This window comes from Macrobrachium nipponense, chromosome 35 (genome assembly GCF_015104395.2).
Source record: "Macrobrachium nipponense isolate FS-2020 chromosome 35, ASM1510439v2, whole genome shotgun sequence".
Classification (NCBI taxonomy): domain Eukaryota; kingdom Metazoa; phylum Arthropoda; class Malacostraca; order Decapoda; family Palaemonidae; genus Macrobrachium; species Macrobrachium nipponense.
The window spans coordinates 34,594,087-34,607,873 of NC_061096.1; the positions used below are offsets into that span (position 1 = coordinate 34,594,087).

A 13,787-nucleotide genomic window follows, 5' to 3' on the forward strand; every position below is an offset into this window, starting at 1 on the left:
GTATCTAACCCTGTGGCCCAGGTTCGAATCCAGGGCAAGTCAGGTGCATTTATGTTATAATTGCCTTTGGGTGTAAGTCATGATTCATAATGAATTCAATATTAAGTGATATTTATGGCCTTATATATATATATATATATAATATATATATATATATATATATATATATATATATATATTATGTATGTATTATTTTTGTGTGTGTACCGTTATTCATACTTGATTAACCGTTTGTGAGTAAATTCGTCATTTATAACAGATTAACAATAGAGTTTGGTAAACTAAGCTCCAGATTACCCGTTATCCTGTATTCCCTAAGTAAAATAGTCATTTCTAGATATTACCCAAGTGGGGAGTGGAAGAGTGGCTCTTGAGGAGAAGAAATTTCTGGCCAATTAGAGAACCCTGAATAACACGACAAGATCTGACTGGCACTGTCAATTAAGGAATTTTGGGCCAATTAGGGAAAGACCGAAAAACACGTTGGTCTGAAAACCACCACTTTATGTTTATGTATATATATGTATATATATATGTATATATATATATATATATATATATATATAATATATATATATATATATATATATATATAGTTAATCTGTGCTCTCTCGTACACGACATTATCATGGTATTAAGATATTGTATATGTATTTCCGCAAACCGTAGTTCAGATTCCGAGCGTCCATTCTCTGCGTTTTTTGTATATCGTACCGTTAACGTTGGCAAGTTACTTCTTTGATTTCTAGCATTGGGTTTTTGATTGACTGTGCCTGAGTGGTTACAAGGTTTCAAGTCAGTTGGGAAGGCTAAAGAAGCCACTGGGTTATCAAAGGCCACAGAATAGGGAACAGGTCCTGGAGACTTGACGCTTATCACTAGAAATAATGTTAGCTCAACTGGATTTTGACACCGTGAAGCAACAAAGTAACTTCAAAGGAATTACCGATTTTTGTCTAGATGCATAATTGATAAACGAACCGTGATAGACAGACCGCGTGTCTATTACAGAACAATGAATATAACAAACCCTCTTTTTTTTTCATTGACATTCATAAGATAAGATATTCATATTTGTCCCTAAGAAAACAGTCCTCGAATAAATCTTCATAAGAAAATAACTAGAGAACTCAGACTAAATCACCATAAGAAATATGAGAAATAAAACTCATAAGAAAGTGCTTAATGAAAGTAGTAAAACTGACAGACGATGACTCCAGTTCAAAGCATCGAGAGATGATGGATCAAAACTCCGGGAAGGAAGGTTGGTTGAAGTTCACTCAATTCACGGCTGCCACTTCGTCCTGCCCACAACAGCACGAACTGTCGCGCCTTTCACATATGCAAAATAGGTTGTAATGGGAAACGGGGTCTTGTTGAAGGCTCGAGCGCGCACGCACATACGCACACACGCCCACATACAGAAAGAGAGAGAGAGAGAGAGAGAGAGAGAGAGAGAGAGAGAGAGAGAGAGATTCTTAGATACAACAGATAAATGCAGTAATGGAAACAATAACTTCTTAAAAGCTACAACACACACACATACACACACACACACACGCCCGCGCTCGCCCGCGCACTGTTTTTTCTAGCATATCTTAATGACTACTAACTTCTTGGTGGCCCGAGCAGAAAGAGAGAGTACTTGATGGCGGAACTTAAGAACTACAATATGGAAAACAAACTTCTTGGTGGCTCGAGCACTGAGAGAGAGAGAGAGAGAGAGAGAGAGAGAGAGAGAGAGAGAGAGAGAGAGAGAGAGAGAGAGGCTGCTTTATATGCATATGTTAAGTACTACAGTATGGGAAACAAACTTCCATATATATATATATATATATATATATATATATATATATATATATATATATATATATATAGAGAGAGAGAGAGAGAGAGAGAGAGAGAGAGAGAGAGAGAGAGAGAGTGAAAAAAAAAAATCTGCAGTCAGTCGTATGCTGATGTCTCCGATCCCGCCCCGATTTATAAAATAAGCTGTATAATAGTCGTGACATTTACTGCACTTAAGCTACTCCACAGATTAGCGAAACCAACGACCAGTAGGTGCCGATAATAGTAATAATGGTGTAGTCAAGTTTTATATTCATAACTTAGGTCCGTTAATCATTAATAACGTAGAAAGAATTACTCTCGAATGTTTTAGAAGAAACAGGACACTGATTGAGGATAAGTAACACCAAGAACACTATTGCAATGAAGAAATGGATGAATGGACAAATTAACAAATAAGTCATCTGCATAGACTATAGAAACTCAGTTGATGTTATCTGAAAAAAAATTGCTTTATTAAACATTCTGCAGCATCACCAAACACTGATCATAAAAACCTCAGAGCAACATTGCAGTAACTACGGCTTTACTCTAAGAATATCAGTTGACGACTTTCAGTACGAAATAAATAGGACACGAAATAAGAATGTAAATTACTAAAATAGTGTATCGTAATGGTACAATCACAGGGTACTACAATTATCCTTACCTTTGGCATTGGCGATACGTGGTGTTGTGTGTTGTTTATCCCGTTATCGTTTTCTTCTACTTCCTCTTCATTTCGGCGAGGTTCATCCACTTCCGTAGGTCGTTAGGTGCAAAAGAGACGGAAATCTTCTTTAGGATAACTATGGCAGTGCAATTCTGTCTTCTTCGTAGTACCGTTGGTAGTGGTAAGTTCCTTCTAGATGGTCTGCTTCTTCTCCTTCTTCTTCTTCTTCTTCTTCATTGTTTTTCTCGGCTCGAATCAGAAAGGACGTAACTCGAGTTCGATCCCCGAACTCTCATTCTTGCCGGTTCGTGCCCATTCTTCTTGGAGTTCTCGAACCTCATTCTTTTCTATTCCTTATTTCTCATTTATTTTTTAACAATTTAGGTGTAAATCCATAAATAAGTTTGGCTAAAACGTGCAATGATTGGAAATAGGGGGCAGGAAGTAGATGGACGAGAAGAGAGAGAGAGAGAGAGAGAGAGAGAGAGAGAAGGAAGGATTCGAAGGCTGTGTTACTGAAGGAGAGGGAAATGACGAGTCGCGTCATTGCGAAGAAACAGGTCTAAAAAGACTTGGAAAGAGGACTTGACTTACAGTAATAACAATATCTATATATCGATACTCAAAAAAGGTAATTGAGAATGATAAAAAAACGCTTTAACAACAGTCGCTATCACATTTGGAAGATGAAAAAGAGAGATCTAATGTACAATAATATACAAGGAGAGAATGATAAGTATCTCGGCTGTGTCTTTGTTAGTTTGTTATTCTCTTTTTTATTTTTCTTTGCAAACAAATACTACTCTTGTGACTAGGTTATGAAAATGCAAAATACACCCTTTATAAATGCATAGATTACATTAATACGAAAGAATTCAAAGTGGATTTAAAACGTAATTTCTACTAAGAGCTAATTTTCAAAAGATTCTTGTTTTTTCTTTTTTATTTCCTTTTGAGGTGAAGGGTGTGATGAGGGGTAAAGGAGGAGGAGGAGGAGGAGAAGATTTCGGAGTGGGCTGGGACAGAGGAATCGGGCTTGTTGAGTCTAATGGGCCAGTTGATACTAATGGGCCGGGAGTTGAGGGCTTATGGGGAGGGGAGTGATTCTAATGGGAGTGGTGATAAGAGGCGAAATTCGGACTCTCCGGTGGGCTCTGCAATGGAAGAGAAAAATACAAAATTGAAGCAAAACTTCTTTCAAAATTTAAAAGGAAAAAAAAAAGGCTGTTAACAGCATGAAAAAATACCAAGGCAAAAAAAAAAAATGTTATTAAAATATTGACTGTTAGGAGTATTCAAAACAATGTTACATCATTTTGTGAAAACTGAGATATCACTTTGACAAAAGTTTACCAAAATGTAATTCTTTGTAAGATTGAAAATGTTCTCTTTTTTTTTCTTTCCATCAAATGTCTTTATTTAAAAGAGTGCCTTAATATGTGGTGTTAGTTACAAAAAAAAATCTTAGCTTAGTATAAAGGGAATCTATCTTCTAGATTTGGAAAACTGGTGCATGTTATAGACCATTCAGCTGGGTAGAAAAAGGACAAGTGAATAAGGAATTTGTCAATGGAAGTAATGGAATCACTGTCTTATTAATATATCGTTAATTTCATAGAGAATTATATGCATTTAAGTGAATGGGAAAATCGTTTAGAAAAAAGAATCACGTGCAAAAAAATAAAACGAAAAAATCTGATGGACACAAGTCTAACAAGAGAAAACCAGAAAGCTTCCGCATTTTCCTTCGAGCTAATTGATGCTGGACTAAAATGCATTTACCAAAGAAGATCTACGGTAATCAGACAGGCTAAAAGCAGCGCCAATCCTAATGTTGCTAACAATCAGCCCAACTTATTTGCGACGAAATACATGTAAGTGATTCAAAACTAATTGACACCCAGGGAAATGCGAGTCATAACGACAGAGCAAGTCTACTTCTACGACGAAGAGCTGTCTTCCCCTAATTCTTATAATTATTTATACGCTATATGTATATATATATATATATAATATATTATATAGTATAATATAATATTTATATATAATTATATATATATATAATATACTAATATTATATAAATAATCTATATATATCTAATAATATATAATATATTATATAATATAATATAAAATGAAAATAAACGTTATTCAGACGTGTTTGTGGCGTGAGGCAGTGGATATTTTCGAACGGGAACTTGTTTTTTCAGTAGCGAAGTCCGATGGAATGACAACCTTTTGCCCCGTTTCTAGCCCAGGCCCGAAGGAGAAAAAAGGTTAACGAAGGAAAATGGGTAGATCTTAAGCACAAAGGAATCTATGACTAATAGGCTTAAGGTTCATCCATTTTTAGATTTACTGCAATTCATTCACGCAGAGGACGTATTTCAGCACCATTCAGAACACCGTTATTACTCCGTTCTGCGGGAATACAGAGAGCTCCCAATCACCTCGGAAAGTATTAGAGCAACATCAGCAAGTTGATCGGTTTACCTCACAAACATGAGATCTGGGTTAATTGGCATACGGCCGGTGTGTTAAGTGGCTTCGAGAGTTCTGCTCGAAGGCAGTTGCTTCAAACTCCTCCTTAGATTTTCGACGTAATTTATCTGTTTCGCGATTTTAACTTAATTGACTTTTCTACTGTGTACTTATAAAATCACAATATGTATTTGTCCAACGCTGTCCGTTTCTTTCCCTGCTACTGTACGTCCCTCCTGGGGCTGTTAGTTTTAAATAATTTCCCTTGAACCAACATCGTGTTCAGTGTTCTGAAGTGGAAAGCTGTAGGCGGCAATAAAGATATTTTTTTTTTCTTTTTTTGCAACGACCTCTTGGCCCCATAGGAATCGCTTCCTTCCTTTTACTTTTTATTCGTTCTCTCTGTCCTTTCCTATATAGCTGTCCAACTTCTTTAACCTTGCTATGAATTAATCGTCATATATTTCAGAATTCTTTAGGGGAGACTATTAGTCCAAAGATGTGACGCCGTGGTCTCAGTAAGCTAAAAAATATTAATAATAACAAACTCAAGTGTCTATAAATACGAGTTAGTAGTCCTGCTACTTGCTAAACTGCTTTATATCAATATTAGAAACAAGAATATATAGCCCTTTTCATATCATATAAGAGACTGCATCCCCGGCACTGGCAGGAGTCTGGGGTCGAAGTTAACTCGCCGTAATGTATTTGTCCCTATCTACCTTATATTTATTGCTCATAACGTGACAGTATACTCATTCGACATAGGAAATTCCCCTAAAAGCCACGATGTCACCTCTCTTGCGTTATATATTTCTGGTACGACGACGTGTCTGTTTTCCACTTCCATGTCGACATAGAACACTTACTTTTGCGAATGGTTGTACGCTAGGGTCTTCTTCCTTGATAATTGTAAGTTAATCAACCAAATATGGGTTACCTCTTATTCTGACACTACACACAGCCATTATATATATATATATAAATATATATATATTCTATATATATATATATATATATCATATATATATATATATATATATATAGATAATATATTATATATAATATAATATATAGCAATGATAATGACAATGAAATCAAATTAAACAAGTGGAACAGATGAAAATCGACACTGAATAAGGACTAGTACGCCTCGAGACACACAAAATATAAAGGGCCAAAGTCTGAAACATCAAGGTATACGATGTCTTGAGGGAAGCGATTCTTATGAGAATGTATATTATCTATATATATATATATATATATATATATATATATATATATATATATATATATAGACAGATAGATAGATATACGAACGATTATTTATTGATAAAACACCTGCATCGCCATAAACTTGCAAAACAAGCAACATCAATAAAGCATAATTATATTGCCTCCTGATTATGCTACACCACGCCATTTTGTGACCAATTTCACTCAACCGAATATGAATGGATACAGTAGCTTGATTTGTTCCATAAATGAAAACGAAACATTGACATTCGCGATTCGAAACAATACGAAACTAAATAATGTACCCAAATTTTGAGTCGATACTAAGATTAGCAGGAGCCTTTACTCTTTCCCAGTAGAGGTAATGTTTCTTTCTCCTGCGCAAAATAAAGTAAGCCTTGCCGAAACTCGTCCTAGATCTCGAAAGTCTAGTATAAGTGGTAACTAGAAACAGCGAGGGTCGAGAAGCTAAGATTTTGTGCAAATGAGGAAATAAGTCGAGTACCTTAAAGTGAAACATGTTCTCATTCGATATTTTGCAAAAGTCATTATCCATCTCTCCTCCTCCGTCACTCGTTCGTCGTCGAGCGAGGTCGTTGCTCTCTGGAGAGCTTACATCTCTTTTAGATGTGAGAGTTCGGATTCAAACGCCTAGTCTAAAATCCATGGCAGCGAGTTCATTGGAAATCGATGTGTTAATTTATTCATGTTTGTAAGAGTTCGTAACAAATTGCGAAACAAATACAACTGTCATTACTACGAATAAATCAAATGTAGATTAAGACCGGTGATAGATCCAGGTGGTAGAGGGACAACGTCCTGAAAAGCCTGGTAGTTGAACAGTACGACTTGAATGAGATTGTGCAATAATGGGAGTCGTCCGGTATGAGTGACAATGAGTCTACCGAGAACCAGTGCCTAACAGATTGTGTAAAGTCCCCAGTAGACTTACACTAAAAGGTAAAACCTCTCACCTGAAAGAATCCTCACTTCAATAAAGAAATGTGTCTTTGAAATGCGAGTCTCCTCTTCAAGTAGGCGGCTTTAACGTTCTCTGCCTATTGATTGTCCGATGCCAGGCATGCGACATGTCACGAAAGTTTAGGACGTTTTCTTGGGAAAGCTACGATAACCTTGTCTGCTGCACCATCTTGGATATTTTGATTTTTTACCGTTGCGCTCAGTTGAAAATTATAGCTTATTAGTGAATCTGTTTTAAGTATATTCTCACATAAACAAGTATATATTTATATGTGTGTGTGCGTGTGTGCGTGTGTGTGTGTGTGTGTGTGTGTGTGTGTATGTGTGTGTGTGCATGCGTGTGTGTTTATGTATATATCGTGTTTGTGTGTGAGAATGTACTTAATCAGATGCCCCAAGAAATTCTCCAGATTCACCAATAAGCTATATGTGAACGCGCATTCAAGTAGTACTGTAATCTCCCAGTATAGCACTGTATTGATTAAAATAAGTTCTGTGCATGAAATGATGGTAGATAAATGTATCCATGTAAAGGGCTCTCACGCTATATTTACTGAAGTTACCCACTTAGAAATCACAAATAAAGAAAACAGTGATAACCAGAGAAAACGAGGCCTTTTGTAGGGGTAAACTCATATGTTTTTAGATTCATGGTTCTATCTCTGCTAAAACAAAGCTATAAAGTGTTATGAGTTTGGAATTAGGGCACAGGTAAACGGGAAACTTTGCAAAATATATAAATAACACATTTTATCTGTAATTTTATGGCGATGAAGATAGATTTAACCTAATCCATTCTAATTTTCCACACTTCATTAATCAGCATTGAAAGAATAGTTTACAGCTGCTTTTACGAAGGCAGAAAAAAAAGTTACGATTCAGGAATAGTGGAACGCTTTCTTTAACATGAAATGAATCCTCCTAAAAGTGCCGTTGTCCTACTCCATGGCCAAACCAACTTAATCAACAATACTCTAAAACAAGAAAGTTTCGCCGAAGTTGCCAGAGGACAGGGAACCGTTATAGTTTGAAAAGGACACGCGGACAACTCTCGCTTTGTCTTTAACTTCAGCCGGGCTGCTTCACAAAAGTAGGAGAACTCTATTGTTACCAGAAAACATTAAATATTAATTTGAAACTTTTTCGCTCCCCGACTTTTCTTAGAGAATTTTCCCTTCTTGAATTGTTATGTGGCTATTACATTATTCATCGTTATGAAAACGAGTATTTTGTGATAGAAAGGTACTCGCTCATGAGGTAATAATGCTTTTATTTTTTTACGTAACCAGAAAAATCTTAATAATTAATGGCCGATTGATCCATGATAGAAGCTTCAAATGGCCTTCAGTTAAGCTAGGCTGCAGTATTTTTTTCCAAGTGATTTAGGAAGACGCAAATGTTTTAGAGGCACTGGTTAAATTTCACGGAATTAGTTGACACCTCGCGATGAACTGATAAATAATAATAGAATTGGTTCATGATGTACGAAGGATAGAGACAAAAATTTTGTGAGACAATTCAACCGTCATTACAGTATATTGATATTTGATAGTATATTTACAACTTATAAAGAAACCTTGTCATTATCTAAAATAGAAGTTTTCAAGAAAATGCGAAAAATTTAGCGTGAAGTAGAAATGACTACTGGAAGTTAAATGGAAGTCCTAGAGAAGGTGAATAGCGAGCTGACCTTTACTTTAAAGACATTAGTTGATAGTCGAGAGGAGGGATTTGCGAACACCTTTATAACTGGGCTCATAGTTGGCAAAGTAATGTGCTGATAATCTGATCCAGTGGGCAAATAATTTGAAGCCAGTGTTGGGAGCATACAAAGTAATGATTCATGGACAGTTTAGAAGATTGTCAAGTAATAAGCCGCAAGAATAACTCCACAAATGCAAGTACTTTACAGAGTTGGCTGTAACATGCAGAATAGAGTCGATGTTTTTCAACAATGAGTCAATAACTGATGAAACAATCGATCTTCCCGGTAGTGAAGTTACACAATAGCCAGATGCATGACTTTAGATAAGATATTGTGTAAGCATTAGGTTTAGAAGGGGAAGTGAATCCTTAGATCCGTGAATTTATAAATCACAAAAGCAAACCTTATTTCGTATGGCAAGGGCATGAAATGTTTGAATGATTAATATCACTGCTTCAGGTGTAATTTACTTAACCAAGATAATGAATGTCTCTTTCTGTGCGTATATCAAGCGCGCAATCAACGACTTAGTACCGTGAACTCTGCGGTGAGGCTTTCCCAATTTCAATTAATATATATATATATTAGCATATATATATGCATATACATATACGTACATATACATATATATATATATATATATAATATATATATATATATATATATATATATATACTATATTATACATACACATACATATATATTTCAAAATTAAAACTATTGAGATATGACAAGTTTCTTTTCAAGGCAATCAGGCGATTTCAACAGCTTAAGAGCAGCATAATCTAAGATAAACAGCTCAAGTTTTAACAACAATATATACAATAACAATACTAGCAAAGGCTTAGATTATCTAATGATTTTCCTCAACAAAATCTCGATCTTCAGTGCTCTGAATTCTGGCAGAAGGTTTCGGTTATGAACACGCGAATTTCAGTGTTGGTGAGTGATAGCAACCACACCTTTTGGGACAGCGGAAAAAAAAAAAAAAAATTCCTGGAATCTAGATACAAGTGCGAGTGGTAGCAGACCGGCTTTGCGTGACTTCGTGGAATGCAGGTGTCGAGATTATTGAGTTTGCCGAGCACATTACGTCATCCTGTCATCCATTTTCGTTGGTTGGGCAGAATCGAGAGGGCCAAATCTGGCATTGTGTCCTTTTCCTCACAATAGCACACTCAAGGCTAGAGCCTTCATGCAAACTAGCCAACTAACCACTATGCGTCCTGTCATAGGAAATATAGTTGCACCTCATTCCTTATATTTCATGATGACAGTCGCGCTGGTTACTGGGTAGCGATTCAAGGGATATTTTTCCGTATTAGCATATTAAAGCATACATTTGTATATTGAAGTTATGATGATGAATGAATCACGTTCATAATTATGTTTATCGCACAATAACAGTTAAATGAAAAGCTTGAATTTCTATAACATACTGATCACTAAGTAAAGTTCTTTATATCAACAGTTTAAAAGGCAGTGACTAACAGGTTATATATTTCGAACAGATTCGTAGATAATTGATGTGTTCTTAACTTAGGTATTCACGGATTAAAGTATCCATGAAAAAATTGGTTTCTGAGGCAACTTTCCTGGTTGAGAATGATTTCACTAACAGTAAGAGACATATGTTCCAAGAATATATATGTACATAATTTTAGGCTTCATATATATATATATCTATATCTATATATATATTTATATATATATATATATATATATATATATATATATGTATGTATGTATGTATGTATGTATGTATGTATGTATATTTATATTGGATATGACGCTTTTGCTGTAAATAAGTTATGTTCTACAAAACCGCCCACCAAAGTGGCCTAATCCATGAAATTTTCCAAACTGATTCTCGAGATCTTTTGCGTAAGGAATACCCTTCTGTATAATGTCATCATTCCAGGCACAACTTCAAGGAAACGCAAAATTTAAAGCTAACACTTCGTCATCTAAAGGTGTTTACAGAGATCTATATCTGAATGCCAAAGTACTAAGCCTTAAATAACAAAGTCTAACAATCAACAATCACAAAACGTAGCCATGCTTCTTTAAGAACGTCTAAGTCTTCGTTTGCACTAGGAAACTTACTCTTGTTATAGAGTCGTCTAATAGCGATTATTCTGATGTAGAAAAGGAGAGAAAAAAGAGAAATTACGATCAAAACATGAGGATTGGAAGTATCAAACTGAATCAAGGGCATTAGCAAGTCCTACCTTTGTCTACACTCCTCCTCTATGTCTGTAAAATGACCTAATGAGATTCAAGATACCTGGTGAGATAGACGACCAACTCTAGGTTAAATTAGACAATAGCATAAGATAATTCCCTAAGTGAATTCATGGTAGGGGAGAGAGAGAGAGAGGAGAGAGAGAGAGAGAGAGAGAGAGAGAGGAGAGAGAGAGAGAAGGGGGATGGAAATGGAAATCGGAGGATGGCGGTCAGTTTAGATTAGGCCGACCTCATGTCAGCACGACATGTGGCCCCAAAGGTGGATCTCCGAACGGGGATCCGACCACCAGCTGAGAAAACGAAATCGGAGGAAGAGGAGTCCGAATATGATGCAATAATGACGAGAGGTGGGGACGATTTGAAAATTAGAGAATCAGAATAAAGAATGACAAGTGAAGAACGAAGGAAAGAGACTCAAAATAAAAAATGACAAGTGAAGAACGAAGGAAAGAGGATAGTGGGATTAGATTATACGGTCATACAAGAAAATGTCAACAGAAAATGCAAGATCATTGCCAAACATATGTCAGACATAAAAGGAAAAAAGGAACGAAGGACCCGAACAATTTCAGCAAAGCATGAGGATATCTTATGTTTGCTATTAGGATTATTGGAGAATGGTGTCATCAAAGGGACGGGCAGTATGTATAATGCTCTTACTTATTCCTTGTCCTATGAAAATAGAAAATGAAGTAAGTTGGACGAAAACTAGGGGAATGATGGATAAAAATCACCGTTAGATTTAGTGATACGAAAAGAGGAGGACATATTTAAATAGTTGGAATAAACAGACTTTAGGTACACTTTGAAATTGACCTTTCACTTTTAATGGTTCGGCGATCACCTGCTAAGGAAATTCTCTTGAAGAGGAAAAAGGAATTTTGGTGAAATAGTATTGTCGCTTACGAAGAATATGGAAGAAGGCGTATATTGATTTCCCAGCAGATCTAATGTCAATAAACAGGAGGACCATAACACTTAATTTGTTCTTTTTCTTATTGTTGATCAAATCAGGCCTATAACAATTCATTAGACCTGGAAACAGAACCAAACGGATTTAGGGAAGTTTCAGTGATATAAAGAGAGAGAGAGAGAGAGAGAGAGAGAGAGAGAGAGAGAGAGAGAGAGAGAGAGAGAGAGAGAAATTTTCAGATGTGAATAGAATCATCTACTTTACGTTGCTACTGCCACCAACGCATCAGCTGAGGAAGACTATACAACTTTATAAAATTCAACAGAAGTTCTGACATTACATGCACATACTTGCGTATAAATGAATAGGCATTAGTATGTACCCACACATACAACAGTTTCTATATGAATCCATACTTATAGGAATAATTGTGAAAACTGCATTTGTAAATATGATGATGAATGAAAACATTAATCCAGATGACATAAGAAAACGCTTTCTCATGTGAAAAACGCGACCTCTTATAAAGGGGTCATTCCTAGAGCTTCGTATGGCCAAGGAAGTAATACCAAGTATTATGACAGTGGAAAAAAAGGATAAAGAATGTTAGTGAGACGTCGGATTTGGGGGTTATAGGGGCTGGTTGGGTGGACGTGAAAACCGGTGTGGTGGGGTGGCGGTATTTTGGAATAGAGGTCTAGGATCCTTTTGACAGTAGTTGGGGGGGTTGTGTATGCGGTGTGATTATCTAGGAGGCTTTGGGAGGACAGGGGTGCTCTACGGAAACACTAATGTCATCCCTTCTCTCTGGGAGGGTGTGAGGGTGCTTGTGAACACCAAGAACTGATACCTTTTTTTGTTTCTTTATTTTTACGGGGAATCTTTATTCAGCCTCTGCAAAAAGGAAAACCAGAATAACCGTATCGTCAGTGTGAACATGAATCCATTTGTAGTCATCAGTGCGCCTAGATGCTAAAGACTTTCCTTTAACTGACCAATGCATCAAAAGCAAAATTTAGAGAAGGTAAATATATACACAGTACATGAGAATCTACAGTAACTTGTCCTAACCTTACAGGGAAACATTAGCCTATGAAGGCAATTAAATGAGCACAGTTGCAGATGATATTGAATTCTCTGTAGAGGTAATCTAAGTAAATTAATGTGCAGTCAAAGGGTTATATTATGTCAGAAATCAACAACAGGAAACAAAACGGAAAGGAATTTATCGCTATTTTAATAATCTATGAGTTATTTACAGATGCGTTCAAAGTTTAAACAGTGAAATAGTTACAAGGGATGCACTTGCCAGGTTTATAAAACTGGTCTAACCAAAGTGAATGTTACATCATTTTCAGAATAAAACACACTTGCACACACACACATGAGGGACATTACGGAAAACATAGACATAAACCTATCCTTAGGCCTCATTCACACTCAACATTATACAATTTTCTTTTATCTTTTTATAAAAAGGCAGTTTCTGAAATGCAAAATGAACAACATTTTATTAAGAGCTTTTATAACAGCAAGAGAAACGTTATTTTTTAACTTTTAAATAATATACACTTGAGAGGTGACAGCAGTAGATTCTGTTGCTCTGTTGGAGATGAGAAGAGAAAAGGACTTTTTCCACATTTCATTCAGTTTTTATGGTCATTGATTCTAGTCAAATGTCAAGACTTACATACATCGACCAATAAAAAAAAAAAAAAAAAAAC

At 36.0% G+C, this 13,787-nt stretch overlaps 2 protein-coding genes and 1 long non-coding RNA gene across 7 annotated transcripts in view; 1 reads left to right on the plus strand and 2 right to left on the minus strand.

The window, feature by feature from the left end:
* Positions 1-2,950, minus strand: part of LOC135208586 (protein stoned-A-like) — a 65,926-nt gene extending 62,976 nt beyond the window's left edge. Inside the window, exon 1 of the mRNA XM_064240937.1 lies at positions 2,498-2,950. The gene's annotated coding sequence lies outside the window, so the exon portion shown is untranslated. The remainder of the gene's footprint in view (positions 1-2,497) is intronic.
* Positions 1-13,787, plus strand: part of LOC135208588 (uncharacterized) — a 123,109-nt gene that overhangs the window by 89,022 nt on the left and 20,300 nt on the right. The window lies entirely within an intron of this gene.
* LOC135208584 (serine/arginine repetitive matrix protein 1-like) overlaps positions 3,488-13,787 on the minus strand; it is a 173,451-nt gene continuing 163,151 nt past the window's right edge. For 3 of the 5 annotated variants that reach the window (XM_064240930.1, XM_064240931.1, XM_064240932.1), the window contains one exon: positions 3,488-3,654. In XM_064240930.1, the coding sequence (XP_064097000.1) occupies positions 3,607-3,654 (48 nt within the window). In that variant the 3' untranslated portion in view covers positions 3,488-3,606. Of the gene's footprint in view, positions 3,655-11,009; positions 11,042-12,913; positions 12,958-13,787 lie in introns of all 5 variants that reach the window. The other 2 variants (XM_064240934.1, XM_064240933.1) reach the window with 2 other exon arrangements.